At 38.5% G+C, this 26854-nt stretch overlaps 1 protein-coding gene across 1 annotated transcript in view; it reads left to right on the forward strand.

Annotated features, from left to right (window-relative positions):
* The first annotated feature begins 243 nt into the window (after positions 1-243).
* ube2f (ubiquitin-conjugating enzyme E2F (putative)) overlaps positions 244-26854 on the forward strand; it is a 30308-nt gene continuing 3697 nt past the window's right edge. The window contains exons 1-9 of the mRNA XM_028394297.1: positions 244-462; positions 2463-2639; positions 5509-5538; positions 7387-7452; positions 13489-13556; positions 15472-15542; positions 15634-15691; positions 19942-19974; positions 20881-20943. Coding sequence (XP_028250098.1) covers positions 2525-2639; positions 5509-5538; positions 7387-7452; positions 13489-13556; positions 15472-15542; positions 15634-15691; positions 19942-19974; positions 20881-20943 — 504 coding nt within the window. The 5' untranslated portion in view covers positions 244-462; positions 2463-2524. The remainder of the gene's footprint in view (positions 463-2462; positions 2640-5508; positions 5539-7386; positions 7453-13488; positions 13557-15471; positions 15543-15633; positions 15692-19941; positions 19975-20880; positions 20944-26854) is intronic.

Consider the following 26854-nt stretch of genomic DNA (forward strand, 5'->3'; position numbering starts at 1 on the left):
GAACAGATGCTTTGTTTGCTCAGGGAAAGACATTTTGGAGAATGGGGCATCGATACGGTTTTTGACCTCACGTAAACTTTATTTAATTTTGTGGAATCAAATTGAAGCCAAATAAAACTGTTTTAATGGCAAAATTTAAAGAACATGAACGCCATAACACTAGAATCGACTAGATCTCCTCCACGGCTTTGAGGAACTATTTATCCGATGCCCTGTCTACCCGGACAACAATAACGGAAGGAATTTACTGCACTTCCGTTGCCCATGACACCGGAGCGAAGTTCTGACAGCTGATTCTCAGATCAGTTTTTGTACATTGGAAGCCTTCAGCCGGTTATTGTTGAGGTTATTTGGAGCCGGAATTGCCTTCTATAGTCTCCGGCAGGAGTTGCTGACGGCGCCTTGAACAGAGGAGGGCATCTGATTATGGTTTAGCACAGAGCGCTAGCTCTGAGACAGCAGGTAAGAAGCACCGCTCAGAAAACACACAAGCTAACACTAGCTAGCATGGATACTTTGGGAAGAACTTCAAAATGCGTTTTCGCTGATTAAAACTACTGACATTGTTCGCACACTCACACAAGTGTGCGAGGAACGACCAGCAGCTGAGACTGGTTTTAAGCTTGGACTTTATGTTTAGCTAGCTGTGTTAGCGATGTATTATTACGGTGGATTAATTAGCTAACAGTACAGTGACAAGACCGTGAGTTCACTCACAAAAGTTTTAGCATTCATCTTCAATGTTATTCACTTGCTTTGAACGCCGCAATTGGCTGTGTATGTTGGGTAGCACTCTTATTATTTGTTTGTATGTTGTATGAAATTAGCTTAATTAATATAGTTTACGTCAGTTGTTATTTACGTTGGACATTATACGTATGATGAATATACTGTAAAAGGACTAGTAGTATTTTGTGGGTCCTGGTGAATCTGAGGTGACTGCACAGCGACAAGAAAACTTTTGTTGTTTGTTTGAAATCCGTGTAATACATAGATTTCCTCTATCAGAGTTGTCTGTGAACAGTTTATGGACCTATTGACACCCCCCTACTTGACTGACATCCAGGTTTTCTGTGCCAGGGCGCAGTGACTGACAGCTGAGGCAGGTGGGCGTTGAGTTAGTCTCAGTGACACACATTTAACGCCCCCACTGATAACTGATACCTTCACTCCCTATTTACCGCTTAACCCATGTTGAGGTCATCAGTGCTCAGTCTAGATACAGTGAGTGAGACACCAGACAACTGCTCTTTTAGCTTCAAACATAGCATGCCGTGTACTTGAAACTGTGCCGCAGCAGTGTGGTAATAGTTACATGAAGCTTTCAGAAAAGCAGAAGTGCTCAGTGAGCTCAGCAAACTCAGCAGTATCACTTTGACAGTTTGTTGCAAACATGGATGCTGTGCCATAATAAGTCTTTAATATAGATCACATGTGCAGTGCATCATAGTGGTGAAAGTCTGCTGCTGCAGCTTGAGCACCTTGCACTGTCTTGATCTATAAACTCAGACCTGTTTACAAAGATACAGACCATGCTAGTACCAACAGTAGCCTGCACCAGCATGGTATTGATTACCAGAAGATGTGTTTGTAGAGTGAAAGCTTTCATCTTGGAATGCAGTCATGCCTTGGATAATGGCTGTTGCATTAGAATGAATAGGGAACTTGTCAGCAGCACATTTTAAGGAGCACATTGATGGATTGTTTGTATTCCCTTGCATTTATAATGAGTTTGTATATTTTTCCTTGTTCTGTCCTAGGACATTTAATGTTTGTTGTGCCAACAGAAGTGTGTGCGCTTCCTTTAGCCTAGTGCTGACATTGGATGTTTAGGAGCATTCAGTTTTGATAACACAGATATGCTTGGGAGCCTCTTCATAGAAATTACAAAACAACATCCAGTATTCAAGATAAGTTGTGGTTGTTAGATCACAACCTTATGGAAGCTTCAGAGGTTGTATTATTAACGAAGCTCATATGTTTTTCCACATCATGGAGGCTAATTGCAGAAAACCATTCAGGCTGATGTCAGGCTCTTTATTATGTCACTGTTATTAAATTGTGTTACGCAGTCACTTAATTGCAATATGAGGTTAATAAGGGTCTGTTGAAAACTGTTAAATGGGTGAGACATAAAAAGCTCTTCTTATGTCTCACCCATTTAACATTTTCAATTTCTGTTTATCTGTTAGTTGGGAAAATTGCCTGTAGCTGCATTATAGATTTTGAGCTTATTCTAGTACTTGCCAAAAAAGTAGTCTTGTCTGGCTGAGACATGTACACTTGTGTGCATGTCTTTAGACTGTAGGGACAAACCAGCATTACTATTTAAATTACATTGACAATATTTAATTGCATTAAAAACAGAGGCTTTTTGAAGGATGTACCTGCAATGTTGCACCATGGCATTCTTCCTATAATGCAGTGTGACTTGTATTCCTTATGGTCTGTGTGATTGGCAGGCATTCGAGCAGCAGTGCAGTGCGACGTGGGGCAGAGAGAGGCAAATCAGAGCACCATAGCCATGCTTACATTGGCCAGTAAGCTGAAGAAGGATGACGGGGGAAAGACGGGCCGCGCCACCGGAGCCTCAGACTCCCATCACAGGGTCTCCATCAGGGACCGCCTCCTTACCAAAGGTTTGTGGGTCACTTCGTGTTAAAACCCTATGTCTATGCATGTCTTATGGGAGAGAGAGCTTCAGCAGTCAAACACACTTGACTAATGGCAGCAGGTGATGGTGACACAATAAGACAGAAGAAAGGCAGTCATATTAATTCCATTATACAGCTATATATATATCACACAGTCCCTTTGAGGACAGGTAACACTTTATAGCCATCCTGTTGTGGGGGTTTTCCCCAATTGTTCTCTTATTTCAAAGAGAAGAGACTCGTCTTTATTGAAGTATTTCTCTTGTATAAGGAAACATGAGATATGGTGTAACAGGGAAAAAAGTGAGGCTGTTAGACAGATGCTTCTTTTCTGCTGTAAAGATGTCAGGTTGCTATGAGCTCATTTTCAGGCAGGAGTTTGTTTCAACCATGCCAGTGAAACTCTAACTCCAAAAGTTTGACTATAAATGGCCTGAAAATGCAACAACATTAAAGCTACACACAGCTCTTAATTTTAGGTCATTGCACAGTAGTTACATATTGTTGCATATGTCAAAAGTCAATATTTAAGCCCCATTTGTTGGAATTACTTGTGAATTAAAATAACTCCCTGCATTTGTCTTTTGTGCATTCATATAGTTTGCCGTTATGTATATTAACCATATAATTCATCTATTCATCTTGTAAAATGTGTGGAGAAATTAAAAATATATACTATCATCACTTGACGTCTGGGTTTAGTGATATATGGTAGATAATATTCAGTGAAATTTTACTTTCTAAATTTAAGACACACATGACATGGTGATTAAGATCACAGACAAACTCTACAAAAAAAGAACTCTTACTCTTAGTTTTAACACTTAACATGCAGTATCACTGTTCGTTTGGAATTCACCTTCAGAATATAGTTATCTGTTTTCTGTCAAAAGAAAGTTCAGTCTTGCGGTCGTCAATGTTTTCACGTGTCGAAATCTGAATACCAAAATATTTCTCCTGGTAGCTTTAAAGCAGCAGGCACCTGGTGAAACAACATAGGCCAGTTATGGTTCAGTTGGTTTTTCAAACACAGCCCTCAAAAAATGCACCCTTTGATTTCTTCTTCCAAACCTATTTTATTTCAACATTAACACATATTATAGGGACATGTGTATAAAACGGTCATGCTCATACTCTTCCATGGTTTTTGTTTGAGCTTCATATCTCTGTTGCCGCCTTCTTTTCTCATTTTTTTTTCAATATTTGCTCCTCTGGTTTTTTTATTTATAGGCTCCCCTCACTGCATTGAAAAGCCTTTTCTAGATGTCTGTCTCCTCTCACTACCATTGAATTGTCCGTTTCACTGGACATCATTCTGTTTACATTTGTCTTACTCTCTTACACCTGCAACCTGTTTTCAGGTTTTTTTCCTTTCTTTACTTAACATCCTCTCCTTCCAGTGTACTCCTGTTTTTGTAGCTGATCCACTCAGTTTACATGGGTGATAATTACAAGAATTAGGTGATGTTCTCAGGCAAGAAACTTGGATTAGAAGCGTGTCAAATCGAGTATGACGATATCGAGGTTGCATTTATTTTAGCGCACTGCTGTTTGATTAAAATGCTTGTGTAACACTTGTGTCGCTGAAAACAAGTGATGGACCAGTTCTAGGTTCGTGGAGTGGTGTAATTAATAAAATTAGGAACAGAGACTTGAAGATTTGTATATAAGCCGGCAGTTTACTTAACAACAATAAATATTTAACAGGTTAATAAACAGATGAATAGATAATGAAATAAAATATCAATAAATAGAGTAATGAATGTATCAATAAATAGATCAATAAAATATGTACAAAATATCTATAAAAATATCAATGAATATTTACAGTGCAAAATGAGCATTAAACATATAAAACAACCCGTTTGGTCCTTCTTATTTAAATAGAGTTTGGGTTACACTTGCTACAGCAAGATGAAACTGTAGCTCTGACGAGGTCTGATTATTGCTGTCGGACATGTGTCCGCACGCCTTTTTCATTACAGGAGGAAAGTGCTGGCAGGTTGGCAAGGATGCGGGATTATGTTTTGTATGACCACAATGTTGTGAATATGAAGATCTGATCTCACTAATGGGAGCATTGCTATTGCTGTAATTTCTCACTGCGGTAGTTTAGGAGGCAGCCAGAACAAGCCCTACACAAACAAGGCGAAGTGCTCTGAAAAAATGTGGTTTATTGTGTATTGAGTAAATTTTTTCCACATTGGGAATGCATGGAAAGAAAAGACTAATCATTGTTTAAAATGTGGAAATGTGCAATTACACAAGTGCTTCTCAAACAAGACGAACTGACAAAACTTCTTCTCCATCAGCTCTGAGGAAGCTGTTAACAATGCCCTCAATTCTGTGTGCGAGCGAGGCATTCTCATGAAGCTACACCAGCACATAGACTGCCCTCCGAGAAACCAAGCTTGCTATTGTAAAGTTCTCTGGGCACAAAAGGTGTTAAACCAGCTGACACAAATTAGCAGTGAAAAGTGTGTCAGTGATGAAAAAAACAAAAAAACAAAACAAACCTTTTAAAAATGCAGCCAGACTGGTCCCAGGGGCAACACCAGCAAAAAAAACCCTCTACTCCTCACATGTCCTGTTTCTGTTCCCGCTAACCTTTCACATCCTTTAAGTTTTGTCCCACTGTGCCAGACATGCTGCTTTTTTTGCTATATTGCACTTTATGTAAAAAGACAATTCATTTTTTATGAGCTCTATATTAGACATGATGCTGTCCTGACAGGACACCGTTACATTGCCTGACAGTGTCAGCTCTCTGTGTATCTCACTGTTTTATGTAGCTTAATCTTTACCTTTGTTTTTGTTCCCTCTTTAACTTATTGCTCTCACTTCCTTTCAACAGAAGTTGCAGAACTTGAAGCCAATCTCCCTAGTAAGTAGACCACACATTTCCATTCATTCAGCACCTTTTTCTTCAGCTCCAAATCTTCTAGTCGATACATCTGAACGCTCGACAGCTGAATAATTGACTTAAAATACCTTTAATTCTGTTATTGCCTTCCTAAATTCTTACATTTCTTTAACTAAGATGACGTGAACAGAAAAGCGAGTTCATGCTGTGCTTTAGTTTGTGACAGGTTGCTTTAAAAATAACAAATTGTGCTAGTCAGAATGTAGTAAATGTACTACATGTTTGATTAAATAATAATCAAACGCTATCTTCTTGCTGGCTAGTCAAGGTTAGAAAGATATGTCTCTAAAGTAATTTCATAAAAACTTAATATTCTTTAGATTTGTATCACCATATATTTGTATCAATCTGCAGATTGAACCATGTTTTTAAATATAAACACAGTATTTGTGGCCTTGGGAGGTATTTGGTCAAACAGATCACCCCTCCTTCCCAGCTACTCTTTATTTGTGAATTTCTGCTACAGTATATCTTCATTAGTCATTTATCTGGATAATGAACTCTACAGAGTGACTGCTGTAGCTGAGCTTTTGTTTGTGGTCTGATGGGTTTGCCCTCACAGCTGAGGACCATGGAACCCAGAGTAGTAAACAAAGTATTTAGTGCAGCGTGTTGACTGGGAAGTAACAAAGCTGATTAGTTTTCATCATATTGCCAAAAAAAAAAAAAAAAAACTGCGGCTGTCTTGCATTTCCGCAGTAGCCTTTTGTGTTTGTAGCTAATCTCAACGTGTCTGTTTATAAGATACAGCTCTCTTCTTTAAACAATCACCACAGTTCTTCTGGGGTCACTGGCTAATGGAACTTAGGTGAACAACTGTGTGTAGCAGTTTAGTTCATCCATTACTCCATTACTAAAGCAATGGTCCTGTGTCAAGTGTTTCTTTGGCTTTAATAGGACTTAGTGTGGAAACCTGGCATGTTTGATGGATTATCAGTGTTGTAGGCAGACAGGAATGAGAGCCCAGGGAGAAAGGTGAGATGGGGATTTCTGCCTATATGTTGTAAATTAGCAGCGAGAAATGTGGTGAAAAAACAGTGGAACCATTCTCCTCAGAAGATTTACGGTACTCAGACATTTTGACTGCTGTATGTCTCCAGTGTAGGACAAGAGTGCAACAGTGGTTTTTACACTCCATTATATAATAGCTTGACTATTTAGATATCTGCCAATTCAGGATCACAAGGCACATCACCATAATCCATGTTTACGGCTCAAAACGTTTAATAGAATAGAGAATAAGTGCACAGTAACAAAACATAAATATAACTTCTAAGTTATTTAATGATATTGGCTGTGTGTACAGGCCTTACAACATTCTCTGACTCCCTTTTTCATTTTCTGACTATTGTTAGGTCAAGTTTGTAAAAGCTATTTGTGGGCTATATTTTACACATTGGACTCACATAGGACAGAGGACGATTCATCCCTTAGTGAGAAGAACAGATGTGCTGTTTTGTTAAATTGAAAATGTCAATGATCATAGTTAAAAAAGAAAGCAAACAAATTAAAAGACACTTGGGTGATGTTGAAGGTTTTGAGTGCAGTACCTGTCCTTGGACACCAGGGGGGAATATGTCACAGGGGCTCCAGAGGCGAGCTATAAACCCAGATACAGATAGTATGATTATACTGTGGCTCAGAGCAGGTTTACTAAAAATACAATGCGTTATTGATTTTTAATGCATAAAGGATATGCCACAAAAGCAAGTAATAAAATGCAGTGCTTAGACTTTAATACAGCTGCTTCTGAATTTAATGTCCAACAACTAAAGTGTGTGTCTTCGTTTTTCATTTGTTTATGTGCAGGCACATGCAAAGCCAGTTTCCCAGATGAGGATAAGCTGCATCATTTTCAGCTGGCAGTGTCTCCAGGTAAGACAAAAATAAATGTTCTGTTCATACTTAACTGCTTTCTTAGATGGGTACAAGAAGTTCGTTACATTTAAAGCCAATTTGGATTGATATTGCTCTAGTTTCAATGTTTAAAACTTGACTTGTCATTGGTTCAGTACAGGAAATGTTGCTATATTTTGTTTGGGTTCAGGGTATTTTGTAGGACAAACAGGATATTGCAAACGTTAGCAATCCTTTAGAACTTTGCATGTCGTAAAGTATTCACTTTGGATGCGAATGAGTCTTCTCTGTGCAGCTTCCACATTACAGTGGCACTGTCATTACTCCCTAAATTCATTCTGCTTGCTCAGCAGTGTTCCAGGCTTAGTGCGCTATCCGTCGAATACTGAACAAACCAAACACACTGGTGTGAAGTTACCCAGGTCTCCAAGGCTCTATTACCTTCACTTTCTGCAGTCTATCTATCATGCACACACTTTCTCTCTATCCAAGCACAATGTCATTGACTCATTTAGAACACAGCGATTTGTCTTCATCTTATGAGTGGATGAAGATACACACCATAGACTAGGACAAAGTGTAGCTCTGTGTATGAGAAGAGCAAATAAAGTGACAGGTATTGGTCAAATGTACTATAAAACTTTGTATTTTCTTTTTGTCTTTATTATTACATATGAAAATTGATTCAGTCTTCTATAGACTTCGGTCACTTAAAACAAGTGGGAGTAAATATCATATAATTTGTGACACAAAATACAGTATGTACACAACCTTTTTAAATCATTACCCTAGATAAGAAAGCGATTGACATGACTACAAACTTAGTAAAGTGAAAGCAAAATACATCAAGAGTACCACGAGCATAGGGACTATCAATTGAAAGATGTCACATAATACATGCTTAAATCTAAAAAAACATCAATACATTTTACACATTTTGCAGTAAGCTGTGTCAAATGATTAGACGAGGTCTAAACAAACCAACAGTTTAGCCGGTTTTTAAAAGCCTTTTAATACCACTAATCTTGTTAGTAATCTCCCTTAGCCCAGAAAACTGTGTGCACACAATCACAGCCAGGACAGTCGGTCAAAGTCAACACGACAACACAAGGAGTGTCTGCAAAGTTTAATAGCCCTTATAAAGCACCGTCACAATGGTTATGTTCACCTTCAGTTGTAGTTTGAGATATGTCTTCAGTATTTATTGGCATAGAAGAGGCACCCTATTAATATGGTGTATTGCAGCCATTTATAGGCAACAGAGATAATCTCTTTAATTCAGGTCTGATGATATTACCAAGTCAGCCAATGTGCACTATTTTTCCAAGATATTTGTGGTGAAAGATTGCGAACATGCTGCACAAAGGGGAACACAATCACCCTGACAAAGGACTTTTTTTACTTCAATCTTATAGGCTGGGTTTTTATTTATTTTTTTATCTATCAACTAGGTACAGTTATTCACATGTTCAGGGAAAACCTGAGCGTGTTTCTGTGATTTATCCGTCTCTCTCTGCCTCCTGGAACAGCCCCAGTAACTCCAGGTTAGCATTCATGAAGGCCTTTGTAAGCAATATCTGTAGAGAAAGGCAAAGATCAGCAATTATAGAAAAGGTTGGGTGGCGTGTTCTTTTTAAGAGAAGTTGATCAGGAGATTGAGTTCTGAGAGAAACGACTCAATTATTCAAAACCTCCGTCTCTCCTGACATTCCTCGCCACCCAGTACACACAGCTGTGACACGCTTCCATTTCTGGTTTTGTTTCATCTCCATATTTGCCCTTTCTGTTGCTGTTATACCTGTAAAGACCAGGACATAACATAGGCAAACTGTTCACAGGATAATTTTAAGTTAAGGAAAAACACCAACTAAAGATCCCACATGGGCTTAAAACCCATCAGAGTGTTTGGAAGGCACCAGCCCTGTGGGTGAGAGTAGCACCAGGTCACATCAGCAGCAGGCTAGACAGAGCCATCATGAGACGCCTTTTCAGGTTTTGACCAGCCAAAGACAGTATTATGAGTAGGTCTCTTAAGAAACTCAGACACCAGTGTGTTATTATTTTCAATATCCATCTTCCCCATGCAGCTGTGATTAAAATGAACTGAACTGACTGAACAAAAACAGCCACAGGGAGAATAAAATCCTTTGAGCTTCCCCCCCCAAAACTGCCTATCCCAAAACTAGCCAGCTGTAGCCTAGGCTTCTTGTCTTGCTCTGGCAGCACCTATAAACCTTCTGTATTGGCAAAGACAAGATTTGTCCCAACAGATAATCAAGGGTGCCCCTAAGACAACTGCTTCACCCGCACAGACAAAACACACAATAACAAACAACCCTGAAAAAGTTTCCTTTTGAAACAATGTCCACTACTGCCCATTTGGGGGAAATGATCCAGCAAAGAGAAGCCACAATTCTGCAACTTAAGTCCTTCTCAGGGCCGTACATTGTTACTTGTTAGAAACAAACAACCAAAAAAAAAATACTTTCAACCAAAATCCCAAGCAAAACCCAGCAGGGTGCCGAGAAGGCACCAAGTCAGCAAGCTAGAGAGAAAGAGCCATCTTGAGAGAGACCTAGTCATAAAGACTTCAGACAGGTGCCATCAATCACCCAACGAGGTAGGAGGAGCCAACATGAGGAGAAACAGGACCAAGCCAGACAAGCCCAGGGCCTGCCATCACACTGCTCTTAGTTCTCCTCAGCCTGCCTGTTGACAGATTTCACACAATTTGTACCAGTGTATCTGATGTTTCAGCTCTGTGGTCTGGATCATTGGTAGTAACAGGATTAATTAGGATGATAAGCTGTATGCACCTACAGCAAAAGAAATCTGTGCAGTTTATTTGAGGGGAAATTACACAAACATATTTTATTTAGGTTGTCTACTCAAGTAAATCATGATTTTTTTGTGTTTTAACACCAGGCTGTGTAGGATGCTAATTCATGGCATGTCATATTTTCTGGTGTTTCAATTTTCCTTTGAGAGTTTCTCTATATTATTTAGGTATTAGCAACAAACAAGCTGTAATTTCTGCTGCTGAAAAAGGTAATTGCAGTCAGGCAGAAAAACGGCAAATACAAAGAACTTGCCTCATAATGTCCTCCACCCAAACCAGTGTAATCATTTTGTCTTGTTACGTCGAGACTTTTTAGTTGTTCTATATTTAGTATTTACTGTATTTGTACAGGTTCTGTAGGTATTATCATCGTTTACTTTGGACCAATGGTATTCATGCTACAAGCAAAAACCATAATTTGATTTTGAGCAAGCGCTGTTGGTTCAAGATGAATGGAGAAAAATCCTTTTGTGTTAAATCTGTTGCAATGTATTTAATTAACCTTCAATGGTTTCAATCAGTTCTGTGCAACAACATTATAAAGCACTTTCTGTTTTGTTTGGCACAATAGTCATGATGTGGTACATTTATGAGGATGGCATTGTCGTATCAAGACGCTAACACTAAATTATCTCACTCAGTTATAATAATAATAATAATAATAATAATAACTTTATTTATAAAGCACTTTTTTAAACACTCAGCTTCAAAGTGCTGTACAATAAAATCCAAGCAGGAACAGCAGAACTTGGTTAAAATACCATCCAGTAACATTCATAAACACAAGGTGAGTCAATAAGACGTAAAACAATTTAAAATATTAAAAATAGAATAAAATACAAAATAATGATAAAAATAAGAATAAAGCATAAAAACAATTAAAAAGCAATAAAGTAAAACAATAAATGATATATGTGATATATACACAATTATAAAACAAAAGAAATGTAAATACTGTATTTACGGAATATGCCTGTTAACATAGTTTTTTTTTACATCATTTTGTATGTATTATTTGTACCCAGCTCAGTGGTGTCTCATGTTAAATTGTGTTGTTTCCTTTTCCCATGCAGCCGCTCTGCGGGGGACCGTTTGCAGCAGTCTTTTGTGCAGTGTTTCACTGTGGGTTGAATTGCTTCGGGTTTTAGTACAGTAATTATGTCAGCAATGGGGCTCTAATGCCATTATAGAGATAAACAAGGAGAGCAACAGATGATGGTAACAGCAGTAGTAAGAGGCGCTTTGGGGTAAACAGTTTGTTGTTTAAACCTACAGAAGTTCAGCTGTTCTTTGTGCATATTATTATGTATGTAGTAATTTGAGTGAGGAGTAAAAGGCTTTTATGGTCATTTAGTTGCCAGAATTCTATTATTGCCTCATCTTTTTTTATTATTATATAGTATAGTAATATTTTTCACTACAGAACCTTCACATTGTCTTCATGAAAAAAAGATAAAACACCAGTTGCTTAATAATTATGTCACGGATGTGAGCTCTGTCAGAAGCAGTCATGTAGTGTACGCATCACTCTGCACATCTGTGGTAAATCACAAATTAATCTAGGATAGTTCCTTTTGTCAGAATTGTTGATCCCAATAGATGGTGTACTTATTTTATTATCAGATAGGGTACCTGGTGAGAACAGCTAAGCAAGCCCACACATTTCAGCCAAGTCAGCTAAGTTATTTGGTAACAGACGGGAATAATGTGGTGCTGTGGTTTTGTGTTCCACTAAATAACTTAACAACTTTCATTCGAGCATTGTAATGCTTTTCTAAATTCAGACTGATTTATTTACCCAGAAGGTGTGTGTTTGTAATCCTAGTGTTTTGTTCCTGTGTACTGAAGATAGTCATGAATTATTTATGACCTTTAACTGCAGCTGTTTAACAGTCGTTGTGTGTCTATCTCTCTTTTTGTTGTTGTTTCCATCTTTCTATTGTTGTTTGTGTTCGTAGCCAGCCTTCCTTTGGTTTTGATGCTTTTGTAGGCTTTTCTCTCTTTTTTTCCCCCTCATCAGCACAATCAGACCGTATCTCTCTCTCACACACACACACACACACACACACACATATGCTGACGTTCACTTTATGTACAGCGCTCACTGTCCGTCTCCCTGTGTGTGTGTGTGTCCACATTCATAATGCAGAGGGGACTGTTTGTGCAGTCTAATTAAATTGTACCTCTGTCTTTGTTGCCTTGAAAGGAATCGGGTGAGGATACAAGTCCCCGTTTACAAAGTCCTTATCTCAAATTGCTCAGGGTTTGAGTACACTGAGGAATGTGTATGTCCTGGTGTCAGTTTCGATTGTGTGCATAGAACACTTTAAGCAATACTGTTCCTTAATAGTATCAGTGTTCTAATTTAGTATTTTTTTTGACATACAATTAAGGTTTAAATTGTACTGTGGAATTGTGTCATCCGTGTATGACAGCTCAGGTTGAAGGTGCACATGCCAATTACCAGGTGCTTTTCCTTTCTCTCAGTCTCATACCTTGTTCCCGTCCACCTGTGTGAGCTCTAATAAGCTCAGTTCTTTCAGTCTGTCATCCTCCTCGGATACAGCTGTTCTATACCTATCCTTTCAAACCTATCCAAACCATGCAACCCTCTTAAGACGAGCAGCAATGTAAATGTCACCCAACTAATTAAAGACCCCTTTTTTAAACAGATCCTACACCTTGAACAAGCTTTTAATTGGCTTTGAAGGATAGATGTGAGAAGAAGGCTGTGTGTGTAAATGGACAGCAGGGCTAATACATTTCACCACAGTTGGCTAAGATTATTTAATGTGTGATGCGTGTGTGGATGGTTTTTGCCTCGATGTGCTTCCACTTGCAGTGCAGCATCATTCACCCGAACACAACATGCGCGAGTACACTCTTTTGCAAATGATGTTATCGCCAAGAATTCCTAAAGTGCAGTTTTTTTTGTGATTTTGGAAATCACTTCTTTAAACTTGATGATATTGAGTCAACTCTTTAACTTTGGATGTGATTTTAATATGTGCACTGATGCATTTAAGGGACTTCCTATATTCTGTGACATTAAATTCAGAAGCAAGTGGTAATGGCACATTATCACTCAGAGCCAGCAGTGCATAGTAATAATTATACAGCCCTCTCTTCACAGGAAATTTTGACTCAATGTTTGTGCTAAACACACGTTGTGTATGCATTATTAACACTCCCTTTGCCTTTTTTTTATTTTCTAGATGAGGGTTACTTCCAAAGTGGGAGGTTCCAGTTTGAAATAGATGTCCCTGAAGCCTATAACATGGTGGTGAGTTGGCCAATTATTTCTTATTGGTTTGTTTGTGCGTTCGCTTTTGTGTTGAGGTGCTGCTCGGCTCACCTCTTTCTTTTGTCTATTTTTTCCATTCATTCTGGCTGCGCAGGCTTTATCTCACAATACCAGCATGTCTTTTTATGTGTCTATCATATGTATGCTTTAAGTAATTACTCCACATAGACACACAAACACACATTTCCTCTCTGCATGACAGCTTGGTGATGCCTACCACAAACTAAAAAAAATCCCATCTTGAGATGTTAAGTAATACAATTCTTCTATGTTCTTCATGGTATTGTTATGCTTTCTAGCTTGATCCTAATAAAAGACAAGAACCTCTGTGTAAAGCTCTAATCACAGACAGCTGCTGTCATTAAGACCACACACTATATTTACCAAAGTCAAGGCAAATTATTTCCCTGAAAAAGGCTATTAGATTGACCTTACATCTCAAAATGTCAGCTGTTGGGGGAGCAGCACTAAGTCAGTTCATTTCATCATCAAGCTAACAGTCATGTCTTTGTGAAATGAACTTTACCTAATCAGAGCTGACACTGCTGTTTACCTTTCCTTAGCACAAGAAGCCCTTGCTTTAATGCTGTTTAATCCATTAACAGTTTGTAACCAAAAACGAACCATTAAACATTTGATTTGTTGTTTTTGCGTTTGCTGCAGTCGAAAACCTTGAATGTATTTATATAAAGTTGTTTTGTGGAGGGAGAATGAAGGAACATCGCTTTTTTTTTTATTTGCAAGGATGCGCGGCAACAACCTCCATTTCACAGATGTGCTTCACATTCTGATTGTTGTCAACTCAATGATTTCGGTGTTTTGTTATTACCTGCATGTTTCAATACCACGCTGACATTGGGAGAAACATTTATTTCTGCTCAGTGTCTTCAGAAATGGATGATTTCCTGGAAAGACACAGCAGTCAAGGCATTGTGACTCACAACAATTCATCAAATGTCATCCGACACAGACTGAAAAAGTAAAGAAGAGCTGAGTGTCTGTTTATCTGTGAGCTTAAATCTGTGTATTGCCAGGCTGCTTGTGAAAACTGTCACAAGGAAGAAAAAAATATTTCTTCTGTCACTAATTCCTGGTCTCTTGTAATACAGTTAATTCATTAAATGACATGTCAAACATTTGTTCCTCTGAGTCTGAACACAGTGATTTGTAAGGTGTTGATCACCAGCAGTAATGTTGCAGACTTATTCCTAAAATGAGGAAACCATTTTCAAATTTCAGAGAGAAAACCGACCAAGAGGAGACCAAGAGAACATGCTCTGGCTTCCTGCACAGGCTTTCTGAATTACTGCAGCAGGGTTTTAAACAGGCTGAAGATCAAGTGTGGTGAAACGATAGTAAACGGCAACGTATCTCCACACAATCGCCACAAACCTTCCCTCAAGGTCTCTCTCTGTTGCTCACTTGCACCTTACTATTGTGCATCCTGTCGCAGGTCATGTGTAGCTATTTTCATATAAACATTCAAATCATACCACTGCAGTAGGTGGCTGTCAGATTTTTTTGTTTTGACCACTGACAGTGAATAGACCATCTGTGGAATCTGGCCTGACATTTAAGGGCTATTTGATTGCTGTTGGCTGAAGAATTTCACAAAAGCAGAAAAGAGAAAACATTCTGCACATTATATTTGAAGCAAATTAAGAAAGATCCACATTTTTGTATTTGTGGTTTTGCTTTGCGTTCATGGACAAGTCATATTTTTTTTTAATAAACCTTGAGAATATTGTATTTCTTTGTGTCAATATTTTTTAAAATTATATATTTCTGAAGTACCTGTTACTACCGACTGACCAAAAATGAAACACAACAATGATCAAATAAATTCAAATCGGCCCTCTTTCTTTCTTTTTTACCTTTCTCTGTCAATCTCCAGCCTCCTAAAGTGCGATGCCTGACCAGAATATGGCATCCTAATATCACAGAGAATGGAGAAATCTGTTTGAGGTAACTGTTTCCAGACTTCTTTCTTTGTCCTTCTTGTTTTTCCTTTATTCAAAATGATACATTTTTATATTTTTCTCTTTTTTTCCTGCAGCTTATTGCGGGAACACTCTATTGATGGCACGGGTTGGGCACCCACCAGAACATTAAAGGTAAATAAATTGCATTTATCCAAGAAAATGTGCATTTAAATGTCACTGTGTTGTTGGTATGTTAAGGTCGACGATATCGACCAAGGATGTCACTTCGGGTTTCTTTAGTGTACTATATGTATGACATAAAAACACAAATGACTTCAGGCTGGCAACAGATTTCTCTTACAATGTAAACACACTTATATCTGCAGAGACAGGAGAGTATATCGAGTATAAATCCAGACTGATTTAATCTGAAAAGTCTGACATCTTGCAACAATAGCTGCATGGTTCTCAAATCGTGAGGACTTGCAACTGCTATAATGATAGTAATTATGGATATAATAAAAAAACTCTTTGTACAGAACATAAAATGAAGCTTTTATTTTAATTCTCTCACCACTTTTTCACTTTCTTAAACTAACTTGACTAAATTGAGAGGCATGAAATACAGCTTAGGGCGGGTGAAAATCACTTTGGCATTCTCTCGGGACTTAGCGAAAAATCTTTTTCAGTGCTGTTTAAAGGTAAACTTCACAATGAAAGCTTTGCAGCTGCATATACAAAGAGTTGTTTTATGCTTTACTCTTCACACGTTTGGGCAGTTTTTTTTGCCTGAGTTTAAAGCGAGGACGTCCTTTGCAATCCCCGGTCAAGACTAAAATCTCGTTTGATAGAAACGACGGTGTGAAAGTTAATGTGGATGTGGTGTGACGGTCTGCCTTCCATGTTACTCTGCAGGGACTCAAAACTAAATCAGCTTCAACAGTCCTCTCACAGCACTCTTATCACCCTGTAATTATAGAAATATGCATGTGTGCATGTGTGAATTTGAAGCACTAGGTGCTCATTCTTCATCTAGTGCTAGATTTCAAAGTTTAAAGGGCCATCCATTAAATCCTCCTTGAGCCGCTTGTTAAGATTGCTCCTGTAGTCATTCTTAGGATTCATCTCATTCCGTTCCTATATTTTCATATTGTCATAAATGTGTGTCCGTTAGGGCTGAAGACACTTTCTTCTACACTGTCTTCTTGAAGAATATATTCCGAATCATTGAAATTCCCGGTCATTGTAATACAGTGTCATCTTGACAAATTTAGTGTCTCTATTGCACATTATGCTTTGTATGCTGTATCATATCATTTTATGTAATGGTCAGGAGCTGCCAATCAGGCTGTTACAACAGTTGCTCTGCAGACCCTTTAATCGACAAAAGGTGCTAATAAAAAAAAGTCCACTATAACAAAAGATGTGTCTCTCTCACTTTGGTATTGACACATCGGTGAACAAAATAGGCTTTCTATACAACGTCTGTGCAGCAGTTGATTTAGTTTTGATTGTTCAATCAATGTAAGTAGTATGTCTGATACTAACCACCTTTAACACACCTGTGAATGGAGGTGGAACGGCTTCGCTCCATTGAGCTTTTAGTGGATGTGTGCATAACACAACAGGCCGACATTACAAAGACATTACAAATGGAAACTATTCCATTGGGCTTTTGTCCCACCTGACTAAGTATCAACTTTACATTTAGTTTGGTGATCTGTCAGTCAGTTTATTAACATAAAGTCTGAAGTCCAAAGCTTAAAATGCAAAAAATCACACTAAAACAATCAAAAACAAAATTCAAACAAAAGACCCAAGTTCATAATTTAAAACCAACCAGAAAGAAAAACCTTGGAGAAAAAAAAACACTGGACTGGACCGCTTCCCTTTGAACTGACACAGACAAAGGGAAGCACAAGGTTTAAACACATGAGGGATAACGAGGCCCAGGTGAATGTTTTCAAGGCGGGGCAGGTGATTAACAAATGGTGGGAACACAAGAGGAAGTAAAACAGAAACACACAAGGAAAGAGGCATTTTTAAAATACACCAGGAAAATACAAATATACGAAAATAACTAGAAATACAATGGAGAAACCAAGGATTAAAATGAAAACCAACAAAACAAAGGATCATCACAATATTAGATCAGTGTATATAATGTCTGTCTGTAATTTGTATGTTGACAGGAATATATGCTGTCTCATCAGTTGCTCCATGTCTGTAACCAAGTTGTGATGAAATGTCCAACTTCTAATGGGATCACAGGTGCTGCGTGCCAGCAGGCATGCACACAAAGGAGTATTTAATTGAATATCTGATTACTATCATGGGTGAATGTGCCTATAAAGAATAATCGCCACAGGATTTATAACAAAATGTAATTATTCTCATTGTCATTGTACAACGACCGTTAAAATGTTGTTTTAGGCACCCTGCTGTGAAACCCACATCTTTCACACAGTTCTAGTTTACACTGATTCCAGAATCCTCTGAAAAAAACCATTGCACATACAGCTTGGTGTCGTGCTGTAGCTTTCATGTAACTGCCAGGGATATATTTATGCAAGGTTGTAGCAATGTTATCTGCTTACTGTAAAAAAAGTTTTAGATGTAAGCACCAATATAAAAAAACAAATGTATGCATGTCCATAGTGCAATTAGCCAGAGTAGTTATAGGAGCATAACCTTTACCTCCTGCAATGCTAAACTACTAGCGAAGCAAAGGGTACTTGAAGTATCATGGCATGGCAACTTACAATTAGATGCAGCCATCTAGGTGTGGGTTGGTTGCAAAGCTAAGTTTAGCTTTGCTTTTGTCCGTGTCTGACAGTTGGCGGATGTTGGTTTTGTAAAGGAATGGATCAAGTTGAATTGCACTCCCTATGTGTTTACTTTGAGGTAGGTGTGGATGTGGTCATATGTGCGAGAGTGGTTGAGCTCTGAGTTCATGTGCGTCAGCAAGTGTCACTGTGGGTGCACCAAAATATGTGAGAAAAAGAAAAAAAGTGCAAAAAGCTGCGAATGAGAAAGGATTGTACGTGAGTGGATGATGCTGTCCCTGTTCCACTGGTCACCGCTCTTCTCTACTTCAGCCCACACAATGCTAAATGAAATACCTTTATGCTGTAGTGGCTTTATTAGTTTAACCAAACTCAGTACAGGGCCTAGTCACTTCCTCACTTCCTAAGTGAGGAAGGATCTCTTTTATGTAAACAAATTTGAAGGAATGTATTTTAAGATTTTAAGAATGACAATTGTTATTGACAGTGTATTGACAGAAATTATGAGTAAGAGATTTGGTTTGTGATATTCAACAAAGATCTTATTATGTGTACTGATGGATGGGATGTTTAACAAAAGTCTTTTCTTTCTCTAGATATTTCATCTCTAATTTTTATGCAGTCTGTAGAATAGTGCCCCATCATTGGCTTGTTGTCATTCTTAATATGTGTCAGTGTATGGCTGATACAGAGGAGAGAGCAATTTAGTTTTCTTCAAGCCTGGAAATTAATTTCTTTTATCTCCCACTATGCAAAACGGTCCTTCAGAACTCCGTCCTTGTTATTTGCAGTTCAAAATATGCACAGTTTATTGCATCATCTAATTATGTAAATTAAATAATTATTTTAACACACGTGTGGAAATCAAAAGAGAATTTGATGGAAGCCTTGAAAGGCATTTCTTTTGAAATTGTCAATCAGTAGCCCAGCTGGCTACTGGTTTCCATTAGCTTCCAATAAAACAAAGTTTGGCTTTTATTAATGTATTTATTTATGTTTGGTCTTTGGTTGTGATGTCTTCCTATAACTCTTGTTATAGTTTTATCAGCATTTCACTACTGCTCTTAATTGGATCTAACTGGATGGTTCCCATAAGTACAAAGTGGAGGATGTACAGTGATAAAAGGCAATTATGATGCTGTTTTTATTTTTGTGAATCCTATAGCATCTTCCAGGCTTACTGTGAAGCCATAGCCTGCACGCTGCGGCCATTTATTAATGATTATTAATGTGTAGGAAGATTTTTAACATTTTTTTTAATGTTGTTGTTGTTGTGCTGCTGTGCTGTGTGTCCGAGGTAAATATGTAAGAAATGCAGCCTGGTTTGTTACAGCAGAGGGATGTACTGTATTTACTGTACATAAACATTCTCATATAGGGACTGAAAGGAAAAGCTTACCTTTACATTTAAAGATTTGACAATGAGGTTTGTGAAAGCAGGAAAAATACATTCATTCTCTGCAACACGTCCTGACGGCTGGTGTCGCAGATAGCACCCCAATAGCCCTTCAGGCTATGGAGGATGGTAATACAGATGTGATATTAACAGCAGGTCGTTTCTGTAACAAATTTTTGAGTGTTTTCTTTGTGAGGACAGGTTCATATTTACTGATTATTGAGTATTTTGTAATCAGTGTTTGTTTTCTTTTCTTCTAGGATGTTGTCTGGGGATTGAACTCCTTATTTACTGTAAGTTTGGCTTTTTTTTTCACTATAACAGCTAATAAATCTAAAAAAGTGGATTATTGTATGTAGGTTATGACATTAGTCTTACTCAGGGAGGATTAAACACAGTCATTGTTTATCTGTTTTTATAGCCGTAATATGGCCATCATTTCTGATTTAGGGAAATTATCTTTCTCATTATGTAGAACACTTTGAGGTAATAGGGAAATAAAAGCACACAAATTAGATTACACAATTATGTTGTGGAGATGCTCTGCCAGCTGGCCCTGAATATCTCCTAGGGCCAAGTTTTTTTTTTGGCAGTGTGTCATTATACACTGTTCAGCAAATAAAGAAAATTGATAACTAAATTGAATTTAGGGTTATTTTGGGGAAAGAATTGATATGGTTAAATATTCAGAATGAATATGAAAAAATGAAACATGTACAGGCGAACAGCTTGAATCAGATCAGACAATAAAATCAGGTTCTAATGAAATTGTATATATTCTGTGTTTACTGCCAAAGCAAGTAGCTTACAATGTTATGATAATGTGCTGAATGTATCCTGAGGTCAGCACAGTGTCTATGATGATAATGCTGATGGTAATCTAGATACCTAAATCTTACCTCTTAATCAGGAAACAACCTCTCAGGCCATCCTCCCTTTTTATCTCGGTAATAACACTCATGTGGTGAATGTCATCTCTCAGGCTGCAATGGGTAATTATGCTGTTTTGTTTGTGGCAGTTGCAGAATCTGGGGTGACATTGCAGAGAGCAAGCAGAGCTGAAGTGGCAGCTTAGAACATAGATAAAAGTGCTAATAAACAATCAAGTCTTGGGCCATTTTAACATTATGCTTCAACATTACCATATGTGACTGTACTGTTTTTTTGTCTTCACACGTTTCCTCTCATCTTTTCTGCAGGACCTCCTGAACTTTGATGATCCACTGAACATCGATGCAGCAGAACATCATCAGAGAGATAAGGTGAGAGAACTTTCAGGGTGATTCTGACATGAGTTTAAGACAGTGAGACAGTGACTCTAGTCATTAACATGCAGATGATTCACTTGTGGATCCCCTCAGTGTTTCAGGCATGCTTATAATCCCCTTAATAATATTCATAGCAGTGCTTCTGTTCTTATCCTGCATATTAGACAAGACATACAGTTACTACGGGAGCTACTTTTTTAGTGGCACCCTGTGCATACTACTTGCTTTTGTAGGTGGAATTACGCAACAATAGAGAGTGTTTTAATCGTGGGTTGAAGGAAGAAAGAGCACAAAGCAGGCTTTCTGGGCAGACAACAACATTATAATACTATGCTTTACTATATTCTTGGTTGTGTACACGGAACAGGTGTATATGGTAATTCAGTGCCTGTACAGCAGACAGAATGCTCCACAATTTGTAAGTCAAATCAGCACCTTTAACCATGTTGTTGAGTTCCCACACCCCTCGCTGGTCTCTCCTCATTTTATATGTTGTATATGTAATTTTACTATAAATATAGGGGTATTATTATCTAGTTTTTGCATACATGATGGTAGACCCAAGAACTGGCATGGGAGTACTTAAATGCCAGCTTTCCTTTTAGCAAAACAAATACACTACCCAGGATATTTAATGTACTCAGCGTCTTGTTGATCTTTCTCTTATTCCCTTGACATCTTCATATTTATGCTCACATTTATGTCTGACTTGTTCACCATTCCATCTTGAGTACGTCAGCCAATATCAATAAACTAAAAAAAAAAAACTGATGTTGTTTTTTAGTAGAAAAATCCTACTCCCTGCTCTACAGGGGTCTGCAGTCCATGGAAATAGTTTTAAGCTTGAGTTGAGGCAACCTGAAAGCATTTGAAGTGTAATGTTGACCTTCGGTCTTTTGAGCATACCTTTTCCCATGTTGCATTAGAGTGTACCCAACAGTGCGTGGTAATGGTCATCCATGTGACCCCATTAGATATGCAAGAGTTTACCCGTCTGTGTGTGTTTTTGAGACCATTACAAAATCATTGCTGGTTTATCCCAGGATTGTCGTCTCCGATTCCTCTGCAGAGTAAACAAAACAAACAAAAACAAACAGACAAATCCCTATTTCTGTGTCTGAATTAATATATAAATAATAAAATATGGGATTTTTTATGTCATGATCAAGTGTATCGATTGACTGTTAGTGTTCCATCCTGCATGCACTCTGTGATTTGTCATTATTATTAGCACTTTACATCATGATTATGATGCCATGGCTCAGTAAAGCTAGTGTGCGCTTGTGGGAACTATATAATCCATTCCTGTGTTAGTCCAGCAGTCCGTGTGCCATCTTATATTAGTTTTAAAGACTTGTATTTCACTGTCTCAGTTCATTATACGTGATGTGAAAACGTCAGGTTTCCACACAGTCGGATAAAGATGTGTGTCCTGGTCACAGTTCTGAAACCTAGTCCACCACAGGTTGCTGACAGTGCTGTCAGCTGAACAATTAGTCGCACTGGACCATAGAGGAGGTTTTGGCAGCACAAGGTTGAAACAACTGACAACTTCGCTGAGACTCAGAGCAGCCAACAGAAATGAGTGGCATTGCTCTGCCTTGTGCTGTCCAACACTGCAGCACTTTCTATTCCCATAGCTTCTCTGCTCTTCCACTGTTTGGTATTTTAGGTTTTTTCTGAGAGGCAGGACTGAGCCTGTGTGAACTGCACAAATGCAGGTGGATAATTTAATGTATAACAGACAAATATCTTTACTTTTGTTGTATTTTCTGGAGGTTTTAGCACTGCTTTCCCTGTTCTCTTCTGGTTCTCTAGAGTCAAACCATCAACTAAAAACACAAAGCCAACCAACCATGACCCACTCCCACTGAGTCACAGCCTGCTGTAATCAACTTCAGTCGAGAGTGGATGGTGGTGTGGGTTTGTGTGTGTCCGCACACAAGTATGCTTTTATATATGGATGTGTGTGTGTGTTGAAGTGTAGCCCCTCCTGTGGGGTCTCTTTGAATACATTAGTCAGTGAAAGTGGCTAAAAGGAAGCATCCTCATAGGGAATGTGTGTGAACAGTGTGGATGTGTAGTACTGTACTTTTGTTAGCTGTTAGTGGGATTTAGTATGTGTCCATGTACAAACGGCCAGTTCATACCTTCTTTCTGTGGATTTTTATAGCAGAGAATTGCAAAAGGAATTCATGTTTTGAAGAAAGGCTGTACAAATATTCACAATATTTACAAAGATTCAAAAATAAAAGAGTACAAGCGCACACAGATGGTGAGAAATAATTCCAAATTCTCTATCTCTCTTCGCCCACTGTATTTGACATAAGGCAACAAACTCTGGCTGCATTCATAAATAGTTATATGAATGGAAGCACGTCTGCAGACACACATCACAAACAATGATTTAGCCTTCAAGGGTGATACTTATCCTTATACATTATTTACCACGCACTTATTGTAACCCTGAAATGTTGTCTTTTTCAAGGAGGTTAGCATAAAGTCGCTGACATTGCGGAGGGTCCAGTTGAAGCCAGAGTGCATTCACGGATGACTCCCCAGGGATTGCTTCAAAAACACCTTCTTAGCCAGCATGAGTCCCTCGGCCCCATTTCCTTTGACACTTTATGAGGTCTGATTAGTACGGAGCTTTGAAATACGTGTACACGCTGACATTTAAAGGCAGAGACTTTTTATCTATGATGACTAATTAGCTGCCTCCATACTGTGAACAAAATGTGTGAAAGACATTTATATTGATGGAATGTCACCTGACCAGAAAGGATATGATTTGGTCCTTCATTATACATACTAATTATAACCTAAGGTATAATATAACCATAGTGAATTGTGCAATAAATATCAAAAGACCTTTGGAATATAATGGAGAAAAAGTTGATTTTAGTTTGATGTTTATTTTGCAGGGGGCATTTAAGAGACATTTGCAAATGTTAAGACATTTCTTGTGTTCTATACACACTGCAGATACACGTGCAGTATGAATTTAAAAATGTTTTGAAATAGTTTGTTAATCTGTCAGAATTTTAAGGGGCCAAGACAGTAATTGTCCAATCCTGATGTAGCATAGTTGGCTAGCTTTTATTTGTAATGTTTGTTTAACACATCTGGCTGTCCTTTTTTTAACGACAAACACAACTGCCACCTTCATGTAGAGTTATGAGTGTTGACCACCACATTGTTATTGATTTAAAAGTCACTTTTTGAAATAAAATTGTAACGAGAGTCTAGATTGGGCGTAGTGTAAAAATGTTACAGCATGGCAGCACCCTGATTGTCGCGGTGCCATTGATTTTTGGTATTCTAAGATGTCATAACATCACATAAGATGGTGAGGTTCATCTGTCTGCAGTACAACACTGTAGAGTTTTTATAAAATACAAATTGGTGCCAGTGTGGCTGATTTTTGCAGCAAGTGGTATTGACTATCGTGCTCCTGATGCACTCAGAGTGGAGTCGTTGGGACTGGTTAAGTCTATGCATACCATCATCACCCTTTGCATGCTAAACTGTCGACATCTGCCCTTGATTGATCAGTTAGAGACTACCTCTGTCAGTTAGGTATCTCATGGTGGCTTCAATCAATGGTCAGTCATGTCAATCATGCACACCCTCCATTACTGCATCCCGATCAGGTGTCTGATCCCTTATCAGCTTTCCGCCCATGGACAGTGATCCCGGTGGCCTTTCAGGGTCTCATTAAAGCACAAAGGGAAGCCAGGATATCAAGGTACTTTAAACCAAACAATTGCTGATTATATTTGTTGTTATTTGCTTTTAACTTTTAACAGTAGTGGTCTACTTTGTCACCTGACTTATGTTTATTGTGAGGCAGCCGTGTGGGAGTGTGTGATTGATTACCATTTAATTAAACAGTTCAAGTGCTTTTGTCATCTATACCAACAACACAGGGGGTTTGCTGTGGGTCAAAGTCCATTTGCAGCATCTGAGTGGAGCGACTGTTCTCCACATGGCACAGAGATTTCTGGATCCTCTTGGGTCAGGTGTTGCTATGGTGATCAATTGGTGCTCATTAACAAAATACTGTCAGATGGGACTCCAGTCACCACACTATGGTCTGTACCTGGTCTGTCAAAGTCCCATGGTGGCATACTGAGGACAGGCTGGCAGGTCTGCCCTTCACTGCTGTCTGTCTCTTTTTTTCTTTGTGAGAATAATAGTAGCCGTCCAATTGTGGCTGACAAGAGTTGCTGACTTACTGTGCAGTCGACGTTAAGTGATCGTTGATTCGCTGTCATGAGTTATAGAGAATCTATATGAAGTGGCTGATACAAAATGTGAGCCCTATCCAACTACAGGCTGCAGTACCATATAATATGGCATGTTTATGTGTTATTGTGATTCGAGTGTGGTGTAGATATCTATGACATCTGCAAATGCTAAAAGCCTTTTTCCACTGCAGGAACTCTAAAGCTGCTTTGCTGTGACATCAGGAACTTTTGTCAATAGATCGACTTGACCTATATATCCATATAAACTAGTGGGCAACACCTAAATTTAATAATTGTTGCCTCTTCAGTAGAAACAGAGGGTCTGAAAAGCCTAATTAGAAGTCCCCACATTCTGCCCCGAGTCTCTCTGCAGTGGAAGAAAGCCTTTGGATGAAGCCCACATCGTGTATAGACAGAACTGCTTCTTTAGACCTTACCCAAGTGCTTTGACACTTTTACTGAACTTCTTGCCAAAAAGATTTTTCAGGCAGCAAAAGTGTGAAAACACCCAGTGTGAACACACCTCTGCAACCATTACCATCTCCACTATGCTTTTCCTTTTCACATCCCTCCTTCTTCCTTATTTCCCTCTGGCGTCTGTTTATCTGAAATTTGTTACTTTTAAAGGCAAACATTGGCACACAGGGTTTATTTTACATCCCCTTCTCTTTGATGGCGGTGTGTATTTTAAGCACCTGTGCAGATCGTTTGAGGAGAGGAGAGTTAATTGCCTTTTGTGTGTGTGTCTGTGTGTCTTTGTGTGTGTGTGTGAAACCGAGCCAAGAAAAGTAAGCTGTAGTCTTGACAAACTTTTTAATCGACAAGCAGAGCCTTCTTGGAATATTCATTCTAATAAGTGTCAAACAATTTGCAGTCTCAGCCAGTTTTCTCCCAAAGGAAAGAAATTGGATACCAAGTAGGGGGAGAATGTACAAGGTTAAGGTATGTAAATGTATCTTGTAAATTTATACAGCCAGTTTCTGTGATACTTTAATTGGGTAGAGTCTTTTGAAAAAAAAGGACATCTTAATTGGGGCTAGTTAAAACACAGCTTCTAACTAAATTCTGTCTGTCAGTGTCTGTCTGTCTGTCTGTGTGTTTGCTCCACCAATGTATGAGAGGAGGCTTAATTGAGTGGAGCCTAAAAGCAGCACTTTTGTTTGCCTGTTTTCACTCCTGGGTGTCTGGTGGTGATGTATCATTTTGACAGTTTCTACCCACTTTCAAAGAAAGGAACAAGTGAAGAACTTTTTGTTGTATTTCCTTTTATAAGAAAGGTTGTTTCTTGATTTCAGAATACACTGTTGGACAGTATTACAATATGCAATTCTCTTTGGGTCAATGATTAAATAAGAAGTCCTTACTTGGATAGCTTACTTCAACTGATGCACACTTACTGCTGGTCGGAATTGCTTTCTAATTGCATTCCTAACATGGTTATATTACTTTATAGCTTTAACCTCGACTGCATACTGAATGCAGATGGAAATTAGCTTGAATGACTCTATCTTGTTGCAGGAAGTGGTATCAAAGCTAACAAAATTTAAAAGCACTGAAGTGGAAACCGTGTAATGGCTTGCATTGCTTTTTAGCCGTGCTAGTGTCAGGGTTTGTGGTGAGGACGCAAGCACAGGACAGAGTGACGTGATAACAAA

The sequence above is a fragment of the Parambassis ranga genome, chromosome 21 (genome assembly GCF_900634625.1).
Source record: "Parambassis ranga chromosome 21, fParRan2.1, whole genome shotgun sequence".
In the NCBI taxonomy this organism is placed as follows: domain Eukaryota; kingdom Metazoa; phylum Chordata; class Actinopteri; family Ambassidae; genus Parambassis; species Parambassis ranga.